The sequence below is a fragment of the Paroedura picta genome, chromosome 8 (genome assembly GCF_049243985.1).
Source record: "Paroedura picta isolate Pp20150507F chromosome 8, Ppicta_v3.0, whole genome shotgun sequence".
NCBI lineage: Eukaryota > Metazoa > Chordata > Lepidosauria > Squamata > Gekkonidae > Paroedura > Paroedura picta.
Genome location: NC_135376.1, coordinates 4,016,466 through 4,042,563, shown reverse-complemented (window position 1 = coordinate 4,042,563; position 26,098 = coordinate 4,016,466). Strand labels below are relative to the sequence as shown.

General features: G+C 52.7%; 1 protein-coding gene across 2 annotated transcripts; it reads right to left on the bottom strand.

Moving 5' to 3' along the window:
* Positions 1–2,844: 2,844 nt before the first annotated feature.
* On the bottom strand, positions 2,845–25,377 carry PRSS56 (serine protease 56). Of its 2 annotated transcripts, none has more exons than XM_077348108.1 (17): positions 25,164–25,377; positions 23,384–23,545; positions 21,357–21,557; positions 21,135–21,188; positions 18,244–18,433; positions 17,928–18,036; positions 17,658–17,817; positions 16,762–16,904; positions 15,729–15,888; positions 14,003–14,191; positions 12,669–12,830; positions 12,188–12,287; positions 11,135–11,276; positions 10,045–10,174; positions 6,556–6,645; positions 4,839–4,963; positions 2,845–4,060 (listed from the first exon to the last, which is right to left on the bottom strand). In XM_077348108.1, the coding sequence occupies exons 1-17, from the start codon at positions 25,267–25,269 to the stop codon at positions 3,887–3,889; spliced, it is 2,397 nt and encodes a 798-aa protein (XP_077204223.1). In that variant the 5' UTR covers positions 25,270–25,377; the 3' UTR covers positions 2,845–3,886. The 2 variants fall into 2 exon arrangements, with proteins under 2 accessions (XP_077204223.1, XP_077204222.1); XM_077348107.1 differs by having other exon boundaries at positions 6,556–6,653; positions 10,047–10,174.
* Between the last annotated feature and the right edge of the window lie 721 nt (positions 25,378–26,098).

The following is a 26,098-nucleotide window of genomic DNA, read 5'->3' as shown; positions in this document are numbered from 1 at the left end:
GGTTGAATCATTTTTTGTGGGATATGGCTCTCTCCTGTTTTTGCCTCTTCGTACATTTCATAGAATCATAGAGTTGGAAGGGGCCAAATAGGCCATCTAGTCCAACCCCCTGCTCAACACAGGATCAGCCCAAAGCATCCTAAAGCATCCAAGAAAAGTGTGTCTCCAACCTTTGCTTGAAGACTGCCAGTGAGGGGGAGCTCACCACCTCCTTAGGCAGCCTATTCCACTGCTGAACTACTCTGACTGTGAAAAAATGTTTCCTGATATCTAGCCTATATCGTTGTACTTGAAGTTTAAACCCATTACTGCGTGTCCTCTCCTCTGCAGCCAACAGAAACAGCATCCTGCCCTCCTCCAAGTGACAACCTTTCAAATACTTAAAGAGGGCTATCATGTCCCCTTTCAACCTCCTTTTCTCCAGGCTGAACATTCCCAAGTCCCTCAATCTATCTTCATAGGGCTTGGTCCCTTGACCCCAGATCATCTTCGTCGCTCTCCTCTGCACCCTTTCAATTTTATCTACGTCCTTCTTGAAGTGAGGCCTCCAGAACTGCACACAGTACTCCAGGTGTGGTCTGACCAGTGCCGTATACAATGGGACTATGACATCTTGTGATTATACCTGTAGCACTTTCCCATCACCATCTGTTTTCACACTGCGATCTTCCTCAACCTTTTTTCCCGGCATTCAGAGCTGAGCGCTATAGCGATAGACCAATGCAGCACTTACAGCCACTCTGTTGTGCTCTAGCAGCACTATATCTCGCTCAGCTGAGAACATTCTCAGAATGGGAACGGGACAGTCAGCTTGCATCTGATGAAGGCAGCTTTGGCCCTTGGACGCCCATCCCAGCCTTTTCAACCTTTTAACTGCAGAGAACCCCTGTAATATTTTTCAGGCTCAGAGGAGCCGCAGAAGTGGTGATGTGCCAATTCAGAGTGGTGGGTGCGGAAGAAAGAGGTAGAAGCCAGCCGATCTTGTCCCATTTTTCCATTGTGGAGAAAGAGACTCAGCCTGTAGAGCAGGGGTAGTCAAACTGCGGCCCTCCAGATGTCCATGGACTACAATTCCCAGGAGCCCCTGCTGGCAGGGGGCTCCTGGGAATTGTAGTCCATGGACATCTGGAGGGCCGCAGTTTGACTACCCCTGCTGTAGAGCAACAGGGCAAGGGGCCTCCAGGGGTGTCTAATGAGGCCTGTGGCTATCCGAACCTCTGGGAAAGACCGCAGAACCCCTGGGGAACTCTTGGGAATACTCTGAAAGTATTTTTGGTCTCTAAGGGGCTAATGGGCTCTAATGTGCCTGCCCAAGAGAAAACGGCAGCTTTACATATTTCGACAACAAAGAGATGTTAACCCCGGGTTTGATATCCTGGAAATTTGGGAGTAGAGCCTGGGGAGATTTGGGGTGGAATCTGGGACTTCAGCATAGTATAATGCCATAGAATTCCCTCTACAAAACAGCCATTTTCTCCGGGGACGTGGATCCTTATAATTTGGAGATTGGTTGTAATTAGGGTTGTAATCTGGGGATTAAGGGGCTGGCGTCTAAGGAGGGTGAGGTTTGGGGTGGGGAGGGATTGTAATCGGGTTACACACCCTTTTCCCTTCCTCTCCCCACGACAGACACCCGGTGAGGTAGGTGGAGCTGAGAGAGCCCTGAGAGAACTGTTCCATGAGAACAGCTCTGAGAGAACTGGGACCGGCACAAGGTCACCCAGTTTAGCTGCATGTGGAGGAGGAGCGGGGAATTAAACCCACTTCTCCGGATTAGAGTCCACTGCTCCTTAACCACGGCGTCACTCTGGCTTGGAAACGGTGCTCCAGGAGGTGGGGAAAGGGTGTCCTCTCTGCTGGCATGGGAAGCTTTGGGCACACGCCCTGAGTTCTTGTTGCTTTGCCAGGGCAGCTGCTGCTGTGTCTCTGGACCGGCCCTGCTGGTCCCCCCACCCCACCCCAGGGTGGCGAGGTGCCCAGCCTGCTCCATCCATCAATGTCTCCGACAGACACTTCCTGTCCCAGTGGAAATAATCTTCAGGCCACGGGGTTATGCGACGGGCACAGCTGTGGGAGGCGGGCTGCGACTCTCGGCCTGGAGAGAGCGGCACATACTTGGTCAGGACAGGAGCAGGTCAGGCCTGCTGCAGTGCTAGGGATGCCAACCTCCCGGCGGGACCCGGGCATGTCCCAGAATTACAGCTCATCTCTTTTCGGGGTTTCAATTCAGGGAATCTTGACTGGCCTAAACAAAATCAGCAGACAGGGAATAAAAAAACCCTGTAACCACTAGCAGTCTTAATAAAAGATCAGGTCTCTCTTGAAATGGCCAACAGAGCATCAATGCTAAATTTACGGTGTGCGGAAAGGCCCACACAATTTGGCCACCCCCGCCCTAGAGCAGGGGTAGTCAAACTGCATCCCTCCAGATGTCCATGGACTACAATTCCCAGGAGCCCCTGCCAGCGTTCGCTGGCAGGGGTTCCTGGGAATTGTAGTCCATGTACATCTGGAGGGCCGCAGTTTGACTACCCCTGCCCTAGAGAATCCTCATCCATCCATTTAGATAGCTGCTAATGTCCCATGGGGGGGTGGGGGGTGGGACATCAACCCTTTTGAATTTTCAGCTCACCTCCCTGGAGACCCAAAGCTTAACTCACTTAGTGATCTTTAAGAGATTATTTACCACAAAATATATTTTATTTATATATATATTTATACAAATGTTTTTAAAAAATCTTTATACAAATAAATATTTTCTAAGCAGAAGAAGGGTTGGTTCTTATATGCTGCTTTTCTCTACCCAAAGGAGTCTCAAAGCGGCTTACAGTCTCCTTCCCTTTCCTCTCCCCACAACAGACACTCTGTGAGGGAGGTGGGGCTGAGAGAGCCCTGAGAGATCCGTTCGTTCACCAAAGCTCTATCAGGGCTGTGACTAGCCCAAGGTCACCCACCTGGCTGCATGTGGAGGAGTGAGGAATCAAACCCGGCTTGCCAGATTGGAAGCCGCCGCTTTTAACCGTGGTGGCTCCAGGCCACGTCCTACGAACCAATCCTGGAAGACGCATTCTTGGGTCAAAAAACCTCAAAGCCACAACGGAATCTCGAGAGGTGAGAACATCTCTTGACAGACCAAAATTTGAGTCCAGGAGCACCTTTAAGACCAGAAGAGTTTAGTTCTGCACACAAATAACATTTCATTGGTCTTCAATGTGACCCTGGACTCAAACTTGGTTCTGTTGCTACCGACCCACTTGTTGACACCCTTGAAGCTATGCCAGGACCAATTTTGGAGTCTGGTGGCACCTTGAAGACCAACAAAATGTTTCATCCTGGGTGCAAGCTCTTGTGCAGGCAAACTTCTTCAGAGCCCCTGGAGCCAACTGTCTCAAGTCTTACTGTTGACAGCTGATGGCAGGGATCAGTCCGTGCCGGTTTGCTCGGAGACTGGTCCCTGCTTTCTCGCCTGCCCGGGAAAATCTTAAGCCTGGTCCACAGGACTGAGGCAGGCAAGAACCTCTGCTCAGCAGGCAGGGGACCCCGGGCTCAATTTGCGGCACCTCCAGGCAAAAGAGACAGGTGGCAGGTGATATTGAAGACCAGAGACTCCGGAGAAGGGCTGCTCAGCATCCTCTTCTGGGAATGTTCTGGCTTTTTCGGTTTCTGCCCCCAAATCCTGAGGAATTTCCCAGTCTGGCTTCGGCAAGCCCAGTCGGGAGCTCTGCAGACAGGTCTCTCCTCTTCCCGGATCCAGGGCCTCGCCCACTGGAGAGCCAATCCGTCACAGCCTCCACTTCGTGCCCCATCCTTAGGCACAGGCCTCTTCCTTCAGCCTGGGGCTCAGCTGGGCGACCCTGGAAAAACTGAGCTTCTGGCAGTGAACCAGCTATGTCTTCAGGGCCTCCAGGGCCAGGGCAATGAGGCCGGGCATGCTGCGATACAGTGATTCGCTGGCCAGGCCGACCAGCCCAGCGAAAGTCACGGCTTTACGTCCGACGGTGGCTCGGACACGGGCTTGGTAGAGGCCTTTGCCGTTCTTGGAGCCCAAGTCCACGAGGATCTGCGGGGAGAGCAGAACAGCAACGGATTAGGGGAGGCATGAGACTGAGATCACATAGAATGGTAAAGTCTCATAGAATGGTAAAGTCCGAAGGGATCCTGGAGGCATCTAGTCCAACCCCTGGTGATACCCTGGAATTATGGGTCCTCTGCTACCCACAGGAACTACTCCTTGCCTTCCTCCAAGTGACAACCTTAAAATCCTTCAAGAGAGCCATCCTGTCCCCTCTCGGCCTCCTCTTCTCCAGGCTGAACATTCCTAAGCCCCTCGGCCTTTCCTTACAGGGCTCGGTCCCCAGGCCCCGGATCCTCCTCCTCGCTCTCCTCTGCCCCCTCTCCATTTTGGCCACATCCTTTTTGAAGTGAGGCCTCCAGACATCCAGGTGCGGTCTTCAGCAGGACGATGACATCTTGAGTTTTCAATTAGATGCCTTCGTTGAACCCTGGCTGCACACCCCCCCCCAACCTTCTCTTCTCCAGGCTGAGTATTCCCAAGCCCCCCCAGACATTTCACGCAGGGCTGGGTGACCAACCACCAGGTAAGGAACCCAACATGGGGCTCAATAAATCTTATGGCTCACAGAAGAATTGCTATGAATCTGAGGCAGCGCTCCCAGCCGACGCTGACCGTGTCACACCATGAATGCCACCAAGTTGGGCTGCGAAGGGCAGCTCGGTTGGAGCCCAAGGGTCTTCCCTGCAGGACGGGAGAGGACAAACCCATGCGTCACCCCCATCCCTTGGCCGTAAAGGGCAGAGCAGACAGGACGGCGCCTCACCTCCTGGAAGGTCATGGCCAAGTCCCGTTCCGGCACCTGCAGGATCCAGTGGTACAACACCCGCACGGACTGGATCTGTTGGGCTGATTCGTTCACACCTGGGCAACTAGATCCTGGAGTGGTAACTGGGGGGGGGGGGTGTAGGGAAGGAGGTGGCGAGAAGACAGAAGCGGAATCAACAAAACTTTAGCTCCGTTCAGGTAAGATAAAGATGATGGGGCAGGGGAGCACCCAACCAGTCCTGGGGATTCTCTGAACTAGGGTCCCCAACATGTTGCCCACTGAGTGCTTTCAGAGAGGGGGTGCAGCCAAGTCTGATTGGCCGATGGAGATCTGATTGGTTGTGCAGCTTAAAGAGATGTTGCTTTAGCTGTCTCAGCCTCTCCTCCCTCACAGGGTGTCTGTTGTGGGGATAGGAAGGAAAGGCGATTGGAAACCGCTTTGAGATTCCTTCAAGCAGTGAAAAGCAGGATATAAAAAACCAACTCTTTGGGCATTTCCGCACATTGAAAAAAATATCGCTACGCCAGCATAATGGTGTAATGCTAAATACCAGGAGTAGTCAAACTGCGGCCCTCCAGATGTCCATGGACTACAATTCCCAGGAGCCCCTGCCAGCTTCGCTGGCAGGGGCTCCTGGGAATTGTAGTCCATGGACATCTGGAGGGCCGCAGTTTGACTACCCCTGCTAAATACTATCGTGCCTCCGGCTATTCTTCACCTTCTTCCTGTCTCACTTCCGTCGGCCTCCTTTTCGCTCTTCTTACACTCCACATGCCTGCTGGAAATGGCGGAAGAGAGCAACGCGCTTTCCATGCAAATCTCTTCCACTTGTCAATCAAGCCAAGCAACCAATCACCTTTCTCAACGTTTTAAAGGGCCCACGATGCCCGCTATTTTTTTTCTAGTTCAATTCTTCTCCATTGAAATGTCTATGCATCTAATCATAGATGCATAATCATAGTCATAGATGCATAATGCTTTTTGAATGCCACCCCTTATGGAATCATGAGTCTTGATACTTTAAAAAAATAATCCCGTTCTTGATTTTTTTGGGGGGAGGGGACTTTAGAGAGGCATGCTTTGTGTGACGACTTTTGGGGATAATGTATTTTTGGCTTTGCCTGCACACTTGTATGCATTCGTTGCTCCAGGCAGCTCACTTTAAAAATAGAAAAAACTCCCATCCCCAGGAGAAGGGAGAGGGAAGTGAGTGCAAGGGCAGGACATTAGAGGCGCAGATAGTACTTCTTCGCCTCCCTACATTTCTTTTGGTGCTGGCCTGCTGGTTTCTCTACTGTAGCTCCTGCTACATAGGTTGGGGAATCCACTTTATGCGATTCCCCAACTAGTGCTTTAAAATGGCGGATGTAGCAAGCAGTTTGCTGCCCAGACACTGGATGTTGGCAACATCATGCAGAACGGCCGGAATATAACGACTACCTAAGGTAAGCGTTACACTACATTTAACGAGTGCGGAATTGCCCTTTTTCTTCTTCAGTTCCCCTGGAGAAAAGGTCTGCTTTGGAGAGGGAACTCCATAGCATTCTACACTAGTGAGGTCTCTCCCTGCCCCAAATCCCGCCCACTGCTGGCTCCACCCCCCAAAGTCTCCAAGTGTTCTCCAACCCAGAACTGGCAACTCTATTTGGGACTCCTTCAGTAAATGAAAAGTGGGGTATAAAAAAACAGCTCTTCTTCTTAGGCACCCACATACCTTTGGGAAAGCTGCGGTCCTTTTCAGCCTCTGGACTGGCTCTGAGGCTGCGCTTCTCTCGGGGATGCTGGGCTTCTGTTGCCGGGGATTCTGCCACAGGAGGAGATACATGAACACATTGAGCTGCCTTCTCCTGAATCAGACCCTTGGGCCATCAAGGTCAGAATTGCCTGCTCAGGCTGGCAGCAGCTCTCCAGGGTCTCAGGCTGAGGTCCTTCACATTATCTGCTGCCGGGACCTCTTAATGGAAGATGCTGGAGGCTGAACTGGGACCTTCTCCTTGCCAAGCAGAGGCTCTTCCACTAAGCCACACCCCCTCCTTACAATAGATGGGACTCAACAGATGCTTGCATATTCATCTTAGCCCTCATCTAAGAAAATAAGAAGGGTCCTGCTGGGTCAGACCAGTGGTCCAATTAGTCCAGCATCCTATCTTACATGTGCCAACCAGTTCTTCTGGAGGGACAACAACAAGAAATAGACCAAGGCTTTCCTAAGAACATAAGAGCCCTGCTGGATCAGACCAGGAATCCATCTAGTCGCACATCCTCTCTCACAGAGTGGCCAAACAGTTTCTCTGGAGGGACAATAACTGGGCAAAATTTTCTCTCTATCAACGCTCTCCTGGAGAAGAGAGCCAGTTTGGTGTAGTGGTTAGGAGTGCAGACTTCTAATCTGGCATGCCGGGTTCGATTCTGCACTCCCCCACATGCAATCAGCTGGGTGACCTTGGGCTCTCCACGGCACTGATAAAACTGTCCTGACCAGGCAGTGATATCAGGGCTCTCTCAGCCTCACCCACCCCACAGGGTGTCTGTTGTGGGGAGAGGAATGGGAAGGCGCCTGTAAGCTGCCCTGAGCCTCCTTCGGGTAGGGAAAAGCGGCATATAAGAACCAACTCTTTTTCTTCTTCCTCCCCATGCATGATTTTATAAACCTATATTTGCGTCCTCCATCCCCCGTCCCCTGCTCTTAGTGATCTCTGGGCTCATCAGCCTTTCCTCCCAGGGATGGCTCACCTACCCCCGAGTCATCTTGGTTGCCCTTCTCCGACCTTCAATGGAAGTCACACAAGGCAACCATATTCCACCTCAGATCCTCTGCCCATCTCAGGCCCCTACTCAGACTCCAGAGTCTCCGGTGGAGATTTTTCACGCCACCTCCCGGTCAGGTCCTTTTAGCCGGAGATCTCCAAGGTTGAAGCAGGGACCTTCAGCTCACCAATCTGATGCCCTAACGCTGAATCACAGGCCTTCCCTTCAAGGCAGACCAGGGGCTGATCAGGAGGTTTGGAAGCAGCAGAAACAAAGGAGCAGAAGCCCAGCCTGGTTTGCTGCCCCGAACACTCCCCCTGAGCCAGCCCCGTCACACTTTATGTTTCCTGAGACGAGACGTTCGGCAGGGTAAATGTATAAGACCGTGAGATGTCACGGGTGCTTTCCCACCTGCTAAATAAGGCCATTTAAATCCACTTCAGCGACCATTTTCAAGTAGATTTTTTCCCCATTTAACGCAGTAAAATCGAGACCTAAGTGCCTTGAAAGTGGGTTGCAAGGCGGTTATTTAGTGTCCTATAAAAAAGTGATAGGCCCGGCCTGAAATCATTCCGTTAAACACCTTTCCTCAGGGCCAGCCAAGCGTCTTTACAAAGTGGGTGGGGCCACAGGGTGCTCTTGCTCAGCAGGGCTTCTGATTGGACCCCGGGGATCGGATGGAGTACACTGATGAAAAGGGCCTTCTTTCCAGGACAGCTCATAGGGATACCAGTCCCAAGATCCTGGGGATCGCAACAGAAACGGACCGTTTGGAATTCTAATGCAGGGGCTCAGACACAAAATGGCCGCTACATGAGGCGGGGTCAACCAGAAAATGGCTACCACAGGAGGTGGGGCCAAACACCCACTTAGGAAGTCCAAATGCAGGGAGAAAGGAGGTCATTTATAGAAGAAGAAGAAGAAGAAGAAGAAGAAGAAGAAGAAGAAGAAGAAGAAGAAGAAGAAGAAGAAGAAGAAGAAGAAGAAGAAGAAGAAGAAGAAGAAGAAGAAGAAGAAGAAGAAGAAGAAGAAGAAGAAGAAGAGTTGATTCTTATATGCCGCTTTTCTCTATCCAGTTTGGTGTAGTGGTTAGGAGTGCGGACTTCTAATCTGGAGACCGGGTTCGATTCTGTGCTCCCCAACATGCAGCCAGCTGGGTGACCTTGGGCTCACCATGGCACTGATAAAACTGACCGAGCAGTGATATCAGGGCTTTCTCAGCCTCACCCACCTCACATGGTTTCTGTTATAGGGAGAGGAATGAGAAGGCAACTGTAAGCCGCTTTGAGCCTCCTTCGGGTAAAGTGGCATATAAGAACCAACACTACTACTACTACTACTTCTTCTTCTTCTTTTTCTACTACTACTACTACCCAAAGGAGTCTCAAATCAGCTTAAAATCACCCTCCCTGCCTCTCCTCACAACAGCCACCCTGCAAGGTAGGTAAGGCTGAGAGAGCTCTGAGAGAACTGTGACTGGCCCAAGGTCACCCAGTTGGCTGCAGGTGGAGGAGTAGTAGGGAATCAAACCTGGCTCTCCAGGTTAGAAGCCACCGCTCCTAGCAACTACACCAAGCTGGCTCTCTAAATTAAAGTTGACAGATAAAGAGTGGGCATTTTAGTGTTTTAATTTTTAGAATTTTAATATGTAATGGATAAAGTATCGATGTATTATTTTAACATGCTGTCAACCGCCTCGAGCCCAGGAAGAGAGGCATGATCTAGAAATCGAATAACAACAACAATAAGGGGGCTTTTCCGGACAAGCCGGAGTGGAGACAGCTTTTAGGAGCGCTGTGTATCTTTCACATTGCTCAAGTTGGCTGGCTCCAGCCTGGAATATGATCCTAGCAGTGAAACGGCCCGTCCTGCCCAGCTCAGCTGTCCGGATTCTTTGGGAAAGCAAGTGTGCAGGCCAGCCTTTCTTAACTTTTCCCCCATCGAGAAAGCCCTGAGACATTCTTCAGGCTTCAAGAGTCCCCAGAAGTGGCGTGATTCTGCAGAATGTGGTTGCGAAGCAGAGCTGTGTCCACACCCACCTGGGACCCCTCCCCTCCCCTCCCCCTCTCCAGGCTGCCACAGTCTCACTCTGGTGACATGGGAAAGGCCCTGTGTGGTGGAGACTTCTCCTGCTAAGGCAATGTTTTTAGAAATCAGCACAGTCAATCCAATCTCCAGTAGCCAATCAGAAACCTTGCTGGGCTAAAGCCACCTCCCCGGCCCCTCCCACTTTCTAAAAACACTTGGTGGGCACCTGGAGAGGTGTTAGTGGGTGTCCTCGCGCCCGTGGGCACCATGTTGGGGACCCCTGATTTAGATAGTTCAAATATTTACAGACCTCCTGTTCTTCCAACAACCGGGACTTGAGGCAAGCCTGCCATCCCCTGGGCTTCTTTTCTGCCCCAAAATCACTTCCCCAACTTTGAGTTTCTCGCCCTGCTCTGTGGGCACATACCATTGGATGCAGGAGCTGCGCCAGCCTCTCCCCCCAACTCTGGGTCCACATCAGGGCTCAGCTCTCTCCGCAGCTGCTGAATAAAGAGCCAGCCCTGGGCCTGGAGCTCCTCCACGTCTCCATCGGCCTGCTGCAGGACATTGGGAGGAAAGATGGCTGAATTCAACAGGTTAAGCCTCAGGAGACCGTTTACATTTGCAGAGAATATGTACTTGCAAATTCCAGCGGTCCAGAGGTCTTCAGGCTTTACAGACCTTGCTGGGACGAGCATGTGACAGGAAGTCATGAGACATTAGAGTCACATGACAGGAAGTGGGGCGGAATTATAACCTCACCAGTGTCAAAGCCAATTGGTAGATTGTACTGAGGGACAAACTAAGAATCCCACCCATGAAGGATTCTTCCACGCTGCTGAGGGACTCTGCCCACTTAACCATTGTGCCAGTTCTCCTGGGGGCTTTTGGAGCAGGGCCTAGAAGTCTAAAGAAATAAATGCCTGGGCATTCTGGACAATGAGCAAATGACACCCCCTCCATTCCAGAGGACAGTGTTGCTTGGAATTCTGCAAAGATACCTTGGCAATTCCCCAGAACTTGGATGGATCTGGAATAGCAGGATGCCATCTGCCAGTCAAATCTATGACTGTGATGTCATCACCATTTATTCTATTTTGTATTTATTTGCTTTTGCATTTATACCCCTCCTTCCCCACAGCATGCTATCAACAGTTCATCAGATGAGACACGCAAGACATTGGCTAATGGACTTTCTAATGAACTCTACCCAGCCACAGGGGTAACACTTTCTAATGAACTTACTAATGAACTCCACCCGACCTCAGGGAAAAGCACTCCCTTGTTCCAGCCCACCAGCTGGGAGACCCCTAGATAAGTCAGGAATGTGATGTGTTACACACACACACACACACACACACACACAGGGAAATAAGTAAATAAAATGCCCAGCAACTGTTCATACACTAGACACAGCTACACAGCTCAGAAAACCCACAACAACCTGATTTTTCTCTGCAACTGCAGTTAAGCCTGCCCCCACCCCCCCACACACACACTCACAACAACCCGCCTACCTGCAGGAAAAGCTCTTCCTCTCTGCTTGATCCCATTCTTGAGCTATTAGCCATGGCGGTCAGCGCTTGGACCCAGGCATCCAGACTCGGCCCGGTTCCCTGGAACAACGAGGCAAAGGAGGGACCTGTGGAGCGGGGCCGCCTGCAAGAAGAAATGCCAAGAGAGACAAAATAAATACCCGGCCTCATGCCATGTGGGGAAAGCCAGACACGGGAAGCCCAGGGTCACGCTTCCCAGAATGCATTGCTGTCTCAGTGCTTGGCTCTTGCATGCCCAGGGAAATGCCGATTGCCACCTTGGGATTGGGAAGCGAATTTCTTCCAGGCCAGATTCTGGAGGTTTTTTGGGGGGGAGGAGTGTCATGTGAGCATGGAATCGGGCTCACTGTGGGTGGGCAGGGAATTCAGCAGGGGGTTGGACTAGATGACCCTGGAGGTCCCTTCCAACTCCGTGATTCTATGTCGGTCATAGATCTCTCAATCGGTCTCCTCCTTTGAGGCCTGATTGGGCCTGGGGCTGGGAAATAGATTTGGGGAGTGGGGTGTTGGAAAGGCTATATCTGGTGTGCAAAGAAGGAGAAGACCCTGAAGAGGCAGCGAGAAGACAATTAGATAGCAGAGCAAGATCAGGACCCGTCCGTCCCCAAATTGCTACTCTTAGGACCATTTCCTCCTCCTGTGCCGAAGCCCCATGCTCAGCCTTTCCCCCTCTCTTAGCTAGAAGAAGAAGAGCTGTTTTTTGGTACCCTGCTTTTCACTGCCCAAAGGAGTCTCCGAGTGGCTTCCAATCCCCTTCCCTTTCCTCTCCCCACAACAGGCACCCTGGGAGGGAGGGGAGGCTGAGAGGACTCAGAGAGAACTGGGACTGACAGCTGGCTGCACGTGAAGGAGTGGGGATTCGAACCTGGTTCTCCAGATTAACGACCACACCATGCTTGATCTCAGAGATGGCTTTAAAGGGCTGACATTTCTGCTCTCTTCTGACGTGTGGTCGGACACCATGTGGCTGTTGCACTAGATTTGTGCCCCCCTCCCCAAAAAAATCATTCTTACCTCCTCTGGGAAGCCTGAGATTCTCTTGGCTGCCTCTTCCGGCCCTGTTCTCCTCCTCCTTCTCCTCTAGCGAGGTCCAACTCTGGATTTGAGTCCTGCACTTTGGAAGAAGACAGGTGTCACTTTGGAGAAAACCGTCCGTCACCGACCTTTCCCCCTCCTTTGGTTTTTATGCACATGAAGCTGCCACTGATCCATCAAAGCTGGTATCGTCTACTCAGGCTGCCAGCAGCTCTCCAGGGTCTCAGTCAGAGGTCTTCCCCGGCTCCAGCTCCCTGGTACATTTAACTGGAGATGCTGCCGGGGATCGAACCGGGGAACTTCTGTTTGCCAGGGAGATGCTTCAGTCTTGAGCCACGACCCCTCCCCAACACAGATGAAGCTCCCTGAGACTGAACCAGGCCCGTAGTCCTTCGAGGCCAAGATTGCCAACTCAGGCTGGCAGCCCATTTTCACCCTGCCGGACTTGTTCAGGAAGTACCTGCGGCTTCCCGGAGCGCCCGAGCGGGGAAGAGGTGCCGGTAAAGCTGCTCCATGAACTGCGGCAGGGAGCGCGTGAAGAACGAGAAGTCCACCTGGGTCTGGAAGAACTCCTCGGCCCGGCGCAAGAACTCCAGCAGAGTCTGGGCGTAGGAGCGCAGCTCTGCGGGAGAAGAAGAGGAGGCCTGAAGGGATTTCACACAGGACCTTCCCCGCCTGGTGTGGCTGAAGGAGATTAAGAACCAGGTTCGAGTTCTGCGGCTCCGTTAAGCCCAGCAAAGTTTTGTTGATGGCATAAGCCATATGGGCAAGCCCACTTCATCAGATACAATGGAACAGAATTTCCTCGACCATATATATATATGTGTGTGTGTGTGTGTGTGTGTGTGTTAATGGCCAGGGTGTTAATAGCTCAAGCTTTCTCAACAGGGTTTTGTGATGACCTTGGAAGGATTTCCTAAATAGGTGGGAGATAATTATTTTTAATATATTTTTAAAATTTGCTAAACATTTATCGGACGATATGACCGTATATGGTCACGTTGGCCCACCCCCTCCCCCAGGTGGGCGTGTCCACAACTCTGCTCCCCAATCCTATTCTGCATGATTGCACCACTTCTGGGTTTTTTGAAGCCTGAAGAATGTCTCAGGGGTTTCTCGATGGTAAAACCTTGGGAAAGGCTGCTTTTATTAGAGTTCAGATGCAAAATTAACTAGGCGGTTATATCCGAGATAGGATGGAGGCAGGCATCAGAATTCTGCAAACTGTATCTTAGATGTGGCTGCAAATTATTCTGATAATCTTTTGTTATATTGTTTCATTATCAAATAGAATAAAAAATATCTCTAAAAAAGATATGTAAACTGCCATCGATAATAATCACTCTTCTCCTTGTATACTGATGGATGCTTTTCAAAGATTGAACGGACCAAAAACCGATATACAGGACCTTGTTTTAATCTTGGAAGAACAAGATTCCTTTGCTGATTTTTCGAAAACAAAACTGCCCACCCTGGGGACCATTGGAGGAAGAAATGGCTGTTGTGGGGTCAGGAACAGAACAGAAGGTTACTATGCAGCAGGCCAAACTGTGGCTCTCTGGATGTCCATAGACTACAATGACCATGAGCCCCTGCCGACCGGTCTCCAGAGCAGCCATTCTCTCCAGGGGAACGGATCTCTGAATGCCCGGAGATCAGCTGAAACTGTAGGAGATCTCCACCCACAGCTTGAGCACCCTCCTCCCAGGAGCAGCGGCATACAAATTCAACAAAAGAATAAATGAATAAATGAGAAGCCTGTTCTAAGCCACGGCTCCTTCCCTCGATGCTCACCACACTGCTGCCTTTTTGTCTTGCATTTCTCTTCTGCGGCACGGACGCAGAGTGCCGGGTCGGTAGACGGGGGGCACGGCTGGGCGTAGAAGGCACAGAGGCGGCTGAGTTCTGCCCACTGCTTCTCCGGGGGCATCTGGGCCAGCGCCAGCAACTCGAAGCAGGTGGGCTCCCGGCTGGACGGCAGATCTGCACAGAGCGGAGAGGGGGGAGAGACAGAAAAGGGAGACGAAGAAGGGGCTGGCAGTGTGGCCGGGATAGGGCAGAGCCACGTGTGACAAATTAGGATTTCCTGCTTAAAGGCACTCACGGAATATGTCTTGCTTGAGAGATGCCCAAAATCTTGTTCATTTTCCCGCTCCCCAAACAATTCCTCTGTCTCGCCATGCTTCTCTGAGGATCTAGATTAGCAATCCCCAACCTGTGGGCGGCAGACCACATGTGGTCCGTCGACTAATTGGAGGTGGGCCCCGAAGGACGCCTTCTCCCCCCCCCCACGGCCCTTTACTTCATCCCCCCCCCGGCCCTTTATAACACACTTTGGGTGCCCTTGTCTCCCATCACTCCCAGATGGGACTATCTCATTGCAGAAAAACAAGCTCAGGGTTCCCATTGATTTGCCATTGTCATGAGTTAAAATTTCCATGAAAATAAAATGTTCCTTATGTTCCTTGTTGTGGCGTGTCTGTCTCTTATTTTGAAGGGATGTTTAAACATTACCATAGCGATCAGAGAGCGTCAGGGCAGTGGTTGAGAGTAGAGGAGTAAGCTACCCCCCCCCCACACACACCGGCCCTCAGTAAAATTGTCAAGCATTGAGTGGTCCCTGGTGATAAAAAGGTTGGGGACCATTGGACTAGATAACCATCCCTGTAAAGCAACATCACCAGGAGAGGAAGCCCAGATCAACCACTGCTTTAGAGCTTGGAGGCAGAACTTCCCATACCAGCCTTGCACCAGAAGAGCTATTTTCTCATTTTTTTGCACTTGGGATCCCTCTTCCATCACATTAAGAAGAGAAGAAGAGCTGGTTTTTATACCCCGCTTTTCACTACCCGAAGGAGACCCAAAGCAGCTTACAATCACCTCGCCTTCTTTTCCCCACAGTAGACACCCTGTGAGGTAGGTGGGACTGAGAGAGCTCTAAGAGAACTGTTTAGTGGGGGGAAAGCTCTAACAGGACTGTGACTAGCCCACGGGCACCCAGCTAGCTGCATGTGGGGGAGTGAGGAATCAAACCCGACTCTCCAGATTAGAGACTGCCACTCTTAACCACTACACCATGTGGGCACTTATGGGGCCCAGAGGCCAGGATGATACCCTAAAAATATTCTATTTCCCAAAGTGACACTCTGTTCATTTTATTGCCACTGTTCATTCTATGGCCACTGTGGGATGGTAGGTGAACTTCCTGTATGCCAGGCTGGATTCTGGAGATTTTGGGTGGAGGGGGTCACTTGGGCGTGAAATTGGGGTCACTGTGGGTGGGCAGGTAGTTGTGAGTTCCTGAACTGTGCAGGGGGTTGGACTAGATGACCCTGGAGGCCCCCTTCCAACTCTATGATTCTATAAAAATAACCCGCCCTTCCTGGATAGCTCAGGGCAGGTAACAATGTAGTTAGACAATCGGTCAGAAGATCAAATAATCAGAGCAATTTAATATTTCAGTAGCCCCCCCTGCTGGGCACGTGCGGGACTCCAGGAAAGCCGGACTCCCACCACTCACTCTGTATCTGCTGATGGATCCAGTCCGTGAAGGCCGTGACACGGGCGTAGACGCCGGGCTTCCCTCGCTCCCCACAGCCGTCACCCCAGGAGGTGATCCCGTACAGCACGTATCGCTCTGACAGAGGGTCCCAGCAGGTCAGAGGGCCCCCTGAGTCTCCCTGACAGGAAATGAGGTGCATGTTTAAAGAGGAGGCATATATACAAGCACAAGATGAGAAAGAAGAAGCACTGGTTTTAATTTTCCCTTTTTCATTACCCAAAGGAGTCTCAAAGCATCTTGCTTTCCAATTCCTCTCCCCACTACAGACACCTTTTGAGGTAGGTGGGATTGAGAGAGCTCTGACAGAACTGCTCTGTGAGAACAGCTTATGTTCTCCTTCCTTTCCTCGCAACAGGCACCTTGGGAGGCAAGGTGGGGCTGAGAGAGTTCTGAGAGATCTGGGAGTAGCCCAGGGTCACCCAGTTGGCTGCATGTGGAGGAGCGGGGAATCAAACCCAGCTCTCCAGATTATAGGCCGCCGCTCTTCACCACTACACCAAGCTGGTTCTCCTGGTGCAGAGAGAAATAGTCCACAACTGAGCTCTCCAGAGGTCCAAATCATTCATTTTACTTATGAAAATATCCTCATGTCAAGTTTTGATGCCACATTCCTACTCTGAACCTTGGGTTTCGAAGTCCTGTTACTGCCCCACAATCCAAAACTGCAAAATATGCAAGGGGGTCGCCCAACCTTTGTGAGCCTGTAGGCACCTTTTGACCACTCTTGACCAGGCTTAGGAATTCTTCCCCCCTCCCACCTTGCTTTGATGTTTGGTAAAACCTTTGATTGAGCGGAGACAGTCTGTGTGGAAATGTATCCATTCGTGAACCACCACAAACCACTTGAAAGTTCACGGAAACTTGTCCTGCCATGAACTTCAGTTCACGAACAACAAACAAGCCGAAATTCATCATGAACTAAGCTATGCGGCACGTGGACCCTTGCCAAATGACATTGTTCTTACCTCCCTGGTTCCTTGCAAACAGTTACCTGGCAAGAGTCGATGCCCCCAGAAAGGTACCCGGCACAGAACATGGCATTGGTGAAGAGCTGCCTCCCCAGTGTGCCACGACAGACATCTTGGGCCAACAGTGGTACCCGGGCTTCCATCACCACATCTGCCGCTGGCCCATCTGAGAAGCAAGGGGAATATGTTAGGGACAGGTCTATTTCTGTCGTGGTTAGAAGAGCTCTGCGGGACCCAGGTTCAAATCCCCACTCATGTCCCAAGTGTTCTGCCTCACCCCAACCGGCCTCAGGGAAGACAAAATGGGCAAGAAAAGACCGTGTAAATTGCCCTGAGTGTCTTAAGAGAGGGTAAGACTTTGAAGGGAAGAGACATTCAGAGTTGGTTAAGCCCTATGATGATAGGTTGAGGGACTTGGGAATGTTCAGCCTGGAGAAAAGGAGGCTGAGAGGGGACATGATAGCCCTCTTTAAGTATGTGAAAGGTTGTCACTTGGAGGAGGGCAGGATGCTGTTCCCATTGGCTGCAGAGGAGAGGACACGCAGTAATGGGTTTAAGCTACAAGTCCAACGATATAGGCTAGATATCAGGAAAATATTTTCACAGTCAGAGTAGTTCAGCAGCGGAATAGGCTGCCTAAGGAGGTGGTGAGCTCCCCCTCACTGGCAGTCTTCAAGCAAAGGTTGGATACACACTTTTCTTGGATGCTTTAGGATGCTTAGGGCTGATCCTGCGTTGAGCATGGGGTTGGACTAGATGGCCTGTATGGCCCCTTCCAACTCTATGATTTTATGATTCTATGATCTTTGGGGCCAGGGGTGTAGAGCAGATTTTGCTCCCTAGATATTAAGTTATTTTCGGGAACATACGATACACACAGGGGACTCTGGCCAATCCCACCCCCACAGAGTCTTTCTACCTTCATAAAGCGACCCCCAGCCAACAATGTAGCAGAACACCCCTGGGCCCAGGTCTGCGGGTCTCTCTGGCAAGCACACCGGGGTGACCCAAGCTGAGGGGGCCACGGGGCTACTCAGCTGAAGCAGCGCCATGTCGTTGTGGAAGGTCTTGGGGTTGAACTGTGCAAAGAGGAAAGAGGGAACGTAAGGAGCTGGGAGGGGAGCCACACCAGGGGGCGGACAGGGGGTTCCCACGGCAGGATGCTGGAAGGAGGGCGTGGCCCGCTCACCTTGGGATGGGAAAGGATGCGACTGACAGGCACGGCCCGCTCCCCTTCGTCTGGCTTCGTCAGGTCGTAGTCGCCCAGGACCACAGACCACGCCAACTCATTCCGGCTGCTGCAGGAGGAAAGCGTTAGAAATGTTAGCAGTGGCCCCCCTCACCAGCCCTTGTGGGACAGGCACAAAAGCTCACCACCACCACCAAGAAGAAGGAGAAGGAGAAGGAGAAGGAGAAGGAGAAGGAGAAGGAGAAGAAGAAGAAGAAGGAGAAGAAGAAGAAGAAGAAGAAGAAGAAGAAGAAGAAGAAGAAGATCCTAGCCTTACCCGGAGAAGCAGTGAGCTGCCGTGAGGACCCAAGAGTCCCCTACCAACACCCCTCCGCACATCAGCTCCCCGTTGAGCCGGACCGACACCAGCCAAGGCCACGCCCCATGCCAAGCTCTGTGGCCGCCCACAATCTTCCCCTTTGCCATCGTCACATTGGGGGTCGGGACTCCACGGCGGCCGCACGAGCCTAGGGAGGGGAACGAAAAGACAAGTCAGAAGAGAAGGCCCAGCAGGATTCGAATCAGGGTCGGCTCAGAGGCATGCCAAACCACGGTCTGACCTGCAGGCTGAGAAGATCCTTCCTCTCCTCACCTGCTCAGTTACGGGTGGGTTTGCCAGTTCTGGGTTGCAAAATACCCGGAGATTTTGGGAGTGGAGCTTGGGGAAGGAGGGTTTGGGGAGGGGCGGGTCAATCACAGAATCATAGAGTTGGAAGGGGCCATAAAGGCCATCTAGTCCAACCCCCTGCTCAACGCAGGATCAGCCTTAAACATCCTAATCACCTTCCAAAGCAGACCTTTTTTTCAGGGGAACTAATCCCGCAAGCCTGGAGATGAGCTGGAACGGCAGGACATCTCCAATCGCCACCTGACACTGACCCCAGCTGTTGTTGCTGTTGTCTCTGCTATTATGTATTAGCTTGATTGGCCGCCCCTCTTTAGAAAAGGCTCGGGGTGGCTATGTCTGTCCCCTCTTAATGCTCTGTCCCCCTCCTTTTTGACATCAGCAGTGTTGGTAGGCTGCATTTTACGGAAACCGGTCTCAGTTGTGATAGATAGATCTACGGCCGCCTCAGCAATGACCAAAGCCCGAGACGGCACGCAGGAGGTCAGCGCCATGGTGTGGAGAGGAGGGGCAGCAGTGGCACACCGGCCGGCAGCCGCACGCAGGCACAGCTGGTTGGTGAACCGCTTCTGCAGCTCCTCTCTGCGCCCTGGCACTGGCCTCCTATGCGCTGCTTCGGGCTTTGGTCATTGCTGAGGTGGCCGAACCGAGCCGAGGCGCACATCCCTAACTGGAACTATGCTACTGATTAACTGGGGTTAGTGTTATTATTGGTTAGAATGTTTTCTCTTGTTCTAGAACCTTAATCTATAAGGCTCAAGGGGGTGGCAGGCGACAGTGGGTGAGCGATAGGGATGTGAGTGTCCTGCACAGTGCAGGGGGTTGGACTAGATGACCCAGGAGGCCCCTTCCAACTCTAGGATTCTATGAGAATGTTATGATGTTTTTATCTATTATATGTAAACTGCCACAAGCCAGCATTGCTGGGAGTGGCGGTATATCAATTGAGAGAGAGACAGACAGACAGAGACAGAGAGAGAGAGACAGAGAGAGAGAAGGAAGGAAGGAAAGAAAGAAAGAAAGAAAGAAAGAAAGAAAGAAAGAAAGAAAGAAAGAAAGAAAGAAAGAAAGAAAGAAAGAAAGAAAGAAAGAAAGAAAGAAAGAAAGAAAGAAAAGAGCTGTATTTTTATACCCCACTTTTCACTAGGTAAAGGAGTCCCAATGTGGCTTACAACCCCCTTTCCCTTCCTCTACGATGTGATGTAGGCGGGGCTGACAAAGTTTTGGGGGGAATGGCTTTGCACAAACAGCTCTAAGAGAACTGTGACTAGCCCTAGTTCACTCAGCTAGAAAAAGAGGAGCTGGCTTTTATACCCCTGTTTTTCACTCCCCAAAGGAGTCTCCAAGCGGCTTCCAATCGTCTTCCCTTCCTCTCCCCACAACATGCACCCTATAAGGGAGGTGGGGCTGAGAGAGCTCTGAGAGAACTGGGACGGGCCCAAGGTCACCTCGGTGGCTGCATGGGGAGGGTTGGGGGATCAAAGCCGACTCTCCAGCTTAGAGTCAAGCCCACAACAAGGAATGTGACTCCGGGGGGAGCAGCCGTGCCCCCCCCCCTGCTCTTCTCGCTGTCAAGCTTAATCCCACCAAACCAAGCCTGTGAGAGGCCGTGTTTTGTTCCAGGGGAGCTCCGCCAGGCATCACCCGACGCTGACCTCTCCCTGCGAGGGAAGCGGCAGGAGGCCCTGACCAAAACACACAGCCGGGCCGGGCCTGTCCTCTCCGTGACACACGCAAGGCAGGCCAGGGGTCACTTGGCCAGCTGCCTGCCTCTCGGCGTGACCAGGAGGGGAGATCTCCTCCACCGAACCCACTCCTAGGGTTGCCAGTCTCCAGGGGGTAGCTGGAGACCTCCCAGAATTGCAACTGGTCTCCGAAGAGTTCCATGTCTCCCTCTCCCCTCTCCCTGGTCCATTGGCAGATTGGGGCACAGTAGGTTGCCAACTCCAGGTTAGGGAACTTTTGGAGGTTTGGGGAAAGGTCCTGGGAAGGAAAGAGACTTCGGTATGGTATAATGCAAGGAAGTCCACCAGGGGGACCAGGTACCTGTAGTCTGGAGAGGAGCTGAAATTACGGGGGATCCCCAGGTCCCACCTGGAGGCTGGCATCCCATACAGTCAGTTTGGTGTCGTGGTTAGGAGTGAGGACTTCTAATCTGGCATGCCGGGTTCGATTCTGCACTCCCCCACATGCAACCAGCTGGGTGACCTTGGGCTCCCCACGGCACTGATAAAGCTGTTCGGACCGAGCAGGAATCTCAGGGCTCTATCAGCCTCACCCACCTCACAGGGTGTCTGTTGTGGGGAGAGGAAAGGGGACTGTAAGCCGCTGTGAGACTCCTTCGGGTAGAGAAAAGCAGCATCTAAGAACCAACCTTCTTCTAGAGATGGAAGGGACCTCTAAGGGCATCTAATCCAACCCCCTGCAGAATGCAGGAAATTCACAACTACCTGTCCACCCAGTTAAACTCTGCCAACCTCCCCCTCCCCCGGACCCACTCCCCAAAATCTCCAGGGCTCCCCTTGATCATTACCCATTTTCACCTGGGACAGGCTGGTCGGCCACCGTGTTCAAATAGTCCATGTCGTTTTCCAGGCCTGGAGGAGGACAAGAGAGAGAGAGAGATGGTCATTTGAGACCTTCCTCCCAAGGACCAATGCAGAATGTGAAGGCCCCCTAACCACAGAGCACCGCGGAGCCCCTGAAACATACACTACTGGGATAAACCATTCTGCTCGAGAACCTGCGGCCGTCGCATCACTCACGGCATTCCTGCAGGCGGAGCTGGCAGTGTTCAGCCATCAGGCGGAGGCAGCCGTCCGTGCCTCGCTCCCGGCCCGAACACAGGCGGCGGTAAGGGGTGCAGAGTCGGCTGAGGGCCCAGTTCCTTGCGGGCGTCTCTGGGTCGGCCTGGGCTTGCAAGAGGGCGTCACAGCTGGGCAGGGAGCTGGACGGGGACTCAGGAGCTGCAGAAAGAGGGCAGAGACCCACATAAGCCCTGGCGTGCAAAGAGACAGAGGAAGAGGTCAAGCGTTGGAGCGGGGAAATTCCTGGAGGTTCGGGGCATGGGCCGTGGGGTGGGCCAGGGGTGCCAGGTTCCAGGTGGGGCCTAGGGATCCCCTGGATGTATAGCTCATTTCCAGACTAACGAAATCCGTTCCCCTGGGTAAAACGGCTGCATTGGAAGATGGACTCCGTAGCATTTTACGCCACTGAGAACCCTCCCCACCCCAAATCCCACCCTCTCCCAGATCTAAAGGTAAAGGTATCCCCTGTGCAAGCACCGAGTCATGTCTGACCCTTGGGGTGACGCCCTCCAGCGTTTTCATGGCAGACTCAATACGGGGTGGTTTGCCAGTGCCTTCCCCAATCATTACCGTTTACCCCCCAGCAAGCTGGGGCCTCATTTTACCGACCTCGGAAGGAGGGAAGGCTGAGTCGACCTTGAGCCGGCTGCTGGGATCGAACTCCCAGCCTCATGGTCAGAGCTTCAGACAGCATGTCGCTGCCTTACCACTCTGCGCCACAAGAGGCTCTTACTCCCAGATCTAGCCCCACACAATCCAGGAGTTACATCGGCGTGTCCGGGTCGTCGGGGCAATGTTCTTGTATCTGGGCAAAAACTCTATGGTAGTAGCCATACCTATCATAGAGTTTTTGGATCAAATACCAGAGTGTCACTGCAACGTCCCAGGAGTGATGACATCATGGGTCACGTGGTCAGTGATGTGGACGTGCCACTGTAAATCGGAGGGGTCTCCCTCTTGCTCCTGGTAAATCCCTCCAATCCCTCACTGGTTACCAGGGCACCCCTACTGTACCACTAATAAAAATCAGAAGGCCCACATAAACAATTTGGCCTTGCATGCCCTGCAGAAACTGAACAAATCTGGCAGAGCACGGATGTTACCCAAGATTCTTTCCCTATGGAGGGGCCACAACTAAGAAGGTTCATTGCCAGGTTCATTGGCAGAGCTGGTAGGGGATGAAGGCACTTTCTGGGAGTCACATGGGCACGTCAGAGACCTTGGGAGGGGCAACACTCTAGCTTTGCCCCCAAACCAGAGCGCCACGCCCCCAACGGTGTGATGTCACTTCTGGGTGATGTTCACACGTTGCATTAAAATACAGCATTCTTCCAGTTTGGGGTAAGTTTGGGGGCAGTTAGGTGGGGGAAGGGGCGTCCAGAAAGCAGAGGACCCCTGCCCAGACTGGTAGACCTGGCAACCAATAGATAGCTAACTGAGCCATCCTGAGGGTGGGCACCTGCAAGCACCGGGTGGGCACCTGGAAGCAGGGGTAGTCAAACTGCGGCGAATGCTGGCAGGGGCTCCTGGGAATTGTAGTCCATGGACATCTGGAGGGCCGCAGTTTGACTACCCCTGCCTTAGAGGCTGGAGGCTAGCAACCCTACTTGCAAGCCAGGCTGCTGGTTGCAAGGCATGTCAGAGAACTCCCTCCAGGTCAGGATGTAAATATATTTGAGGGATGGGGGGGGGGGGAGAACTTGTCACAAGCGAGAGGCAGGCCCAGCCGACATTGCTGCGATGTGTCTACATCTTTTTCAGTGCAACCTGGAAGTGACATCATCCCCTTGTGACGCCCAGCCCATGCTCTGCTACTTGGGCAGCAATTCTCCAGTAGAAACCGAATAATGACGGCACACCTGGGTCATGCAGGAAACAACTCAGTATGTCACCATGATGCTGCCTGGGCCTCACCCCCAGGCTGCATTCCCCGTCTCCAGGAATTCCTCCACTGGAGTTGGCACCCCTAGGCAGGAGGAACTTACGGGTGCATTCCCTGGTCTGGTTGCCGCAGTCCTCAAAGAGGCAGGGGACGCAGTCCTCACACACCTGCACCTGCTGTGAATGTTGGGCCAGGGCTTGCTCCAGGGCCAGCAGGGCGCTCTTCATGGCAGCTTCTAGCACCAGCGTGCCCCGCTTGGATAATGCTGGAGTGGCAGGAGAGAAAGAGAGATCAGGCACCCTGGTCACACACAGGAGCGACGAGGGTTGGCCACTTCCAGGTAGCTGAGCGAAAGCGAACGAAGACCCATCAGCCGAAGTGGTGCGAAGGGCTGGCTGGAGGCCTTTTAAAAGAACTGGGTCCCTTTAAATGTCTCCCGCCCCGCCAAACAGCTGATCCAGAGAGAGGCCTCTCTCTGCAACAGGATCAGCTGCCTGACAGCTGATTCAGGCGAATCAATCCGAATTTTCCAAAAGTGGCTAGATGCGAATCGTTGTGCCGAATCACAGATTCGGTTGAAAATAACAAAGCTTTTCCCGGTGCACATCCCCACGCTGCATTTCGACCAGTGGCCTTGGGGGACCTGCGACCCCAAAATCGGAAGCGACTTCACGTCACTTCCAGACCTTTAAGCCAGTAGAAGATCAGAAGAAGATCAGAAGAAGAAAAAAGGCAAAGAGGCTGGTTCGTGTTTTGGAAACTCGCAATAAAGCTCTGACTTGCCTCTCCAGTGGCCCAATTTTTCTCTCCCCCCCCCCCCGGGTTTCCTCCCAGATTCATCTCTGTCTCCAAACCCAGCATTTCTCAGAAACATTTGGCTGCTGGCCTCTGGCGCGTGGTGGCAAATAATACCGGCTCCCTTTGCCAGCGACACAACTAGCCCTTGTGCAAGAGTGCAGAGCATGCGCAGAAATTTGCAACTGCGTATGAGACGGTGGTCAAGGATCCACAATAGATGCCACGGGGCAGAACTCTGTTTATATCTGTGTAGGATCGGTGCCTACAAACCCAGATCTGCTCCAATCCGATACGGAAAGAGGGGAAGAAGGAATGCCAACCTCTGGGTGAGTTCTGGAGGCTTCCACAATTAGAAATGATTTCCAGACAGATGATCTCTGGTGAAAAAGGCTGCTCCAGAGGGCAGACTCTATAAAAATATACTCCTATGAGGTCCCTCTTTCTCCCCTCCCTGAGCCCCACCCTTCTTGGGTTCTACTCCTAAATCTCCAGGGATTTCCCAAGCTGTCGCCTGTACTCCAGGCGACAAAGACCAGGCGACAAAGACCAGTCCCCATGAAGAATCTGAAGAAGCTTTGCAGATTGAACTCTATGGCAAATATACCCTCATGAGCTCTTCCCCCAAATCCTACCGTTCCCAAGATCTGCCTCCAGATCTCCAGGAATTTCCTGACCTGGACCTGGCATCCCTAGGGCCCAGCTCACAGACATACAGTCTCAAATTCCCATGTTTGTACCTGCCACTGGACACAGTAACCAATGTACATGTGCCACATCTGCCACCCCATGACTCAGCCAGGGCTTGAATGCTGCCAGTATTCCTTCCTATCTTATAGGGATGCCAGCCTGCAGGTGGAACCCTGAGATCCCTCAGAATTACAGCTCATCTCCTGGCGACAAAGACAAGTTCCCCTGGAGGAAATGGCTGCTTTAGAGAGTGAACTCCACAGCATTATGCCCTAATTAGTTTCCTCTCCTCCCTGGGCTGTATCCCCAAATCTCCAGTAGCTTCAGAACCTGGATCTGGCACAGACCTGCATCCCCTGCTGGTGGCCAAGGGGAGCCTGGATACCCTCCGACCTTACCTTGTAAAACATCAGGCGGCATGGGGTAGAGGTCCTTCCCCAGTGGCCCAGAAACTGCCCGCTCCACCAGGCAGGGCAGCAACAGAACGAACTGCAAGGAATTCATGGCCTGGGAGCCCCAGAGGGCACCTCTCCGAGGGCTCGGCCCACTGCTTCTGGACCAGTGGCCAGCTGCAGCTCCTGCCTTTCCACTCCGTCCCACCAACTTCTTCTCCACCAGATACAAAAGTGGACCAGTTTGGAGGCTGTCTTTGTATATATACAAGAGGGACCAGGCAGGAGGGTGGGGGCTGAGGTTCCCATGATTGGGGGGGGGCACACAAACAGACGGATTCATTAAGGCCGTCGGTGATGCCAGCCTCCGGCAATCGGGATGGGAGTGTCTGGGGGTGGGGAGGTGCAGCCAACCTTGGGGGGCTCCCCTGTGCTGTCATTAGGGGCAAGCGCTGCCCCCCGGCCCCCGCCCGGCCAAAGGAAGCCGGCTCGTTTCCCTTGGCTGAATGGCCCCATTGTTCCCGGGCCCCCGAGAAGACGGCACCATCAAAAGGCCGTCTGATGATCAGAGGCGGCCCGCCCGGCTTGATCATTTTCACGCTTTCCTCCTCGCCAACGGAATATTGTCCGTCCAGTTCGCTGGAGGCGGGGGGAGGCCGGGAGGCCGGACGCAGGGGTGGCGGCAGAGGGAGAGAAGAGTCCAGATCCTTTCTCGCTAGACCTTTGGGCCGGGGGGACGAGGGGGTCTGGGGAAGCAAAGCGAGCGGCAGGTGGTGGGCCCCCAAATTGGGGCATGGACTCCCCACCTCTCCTGGGCTGCGGTTATAAATCCCGGCCAGCTGCCCCCTTGGCCCTAATGAACCACCCTGGCCTCTGCCCCGAGGATGGGCATCCCGGCCGCCACATGAAAGGGCGGCGAGTTCAAAGGCAGGCGGCAGCGG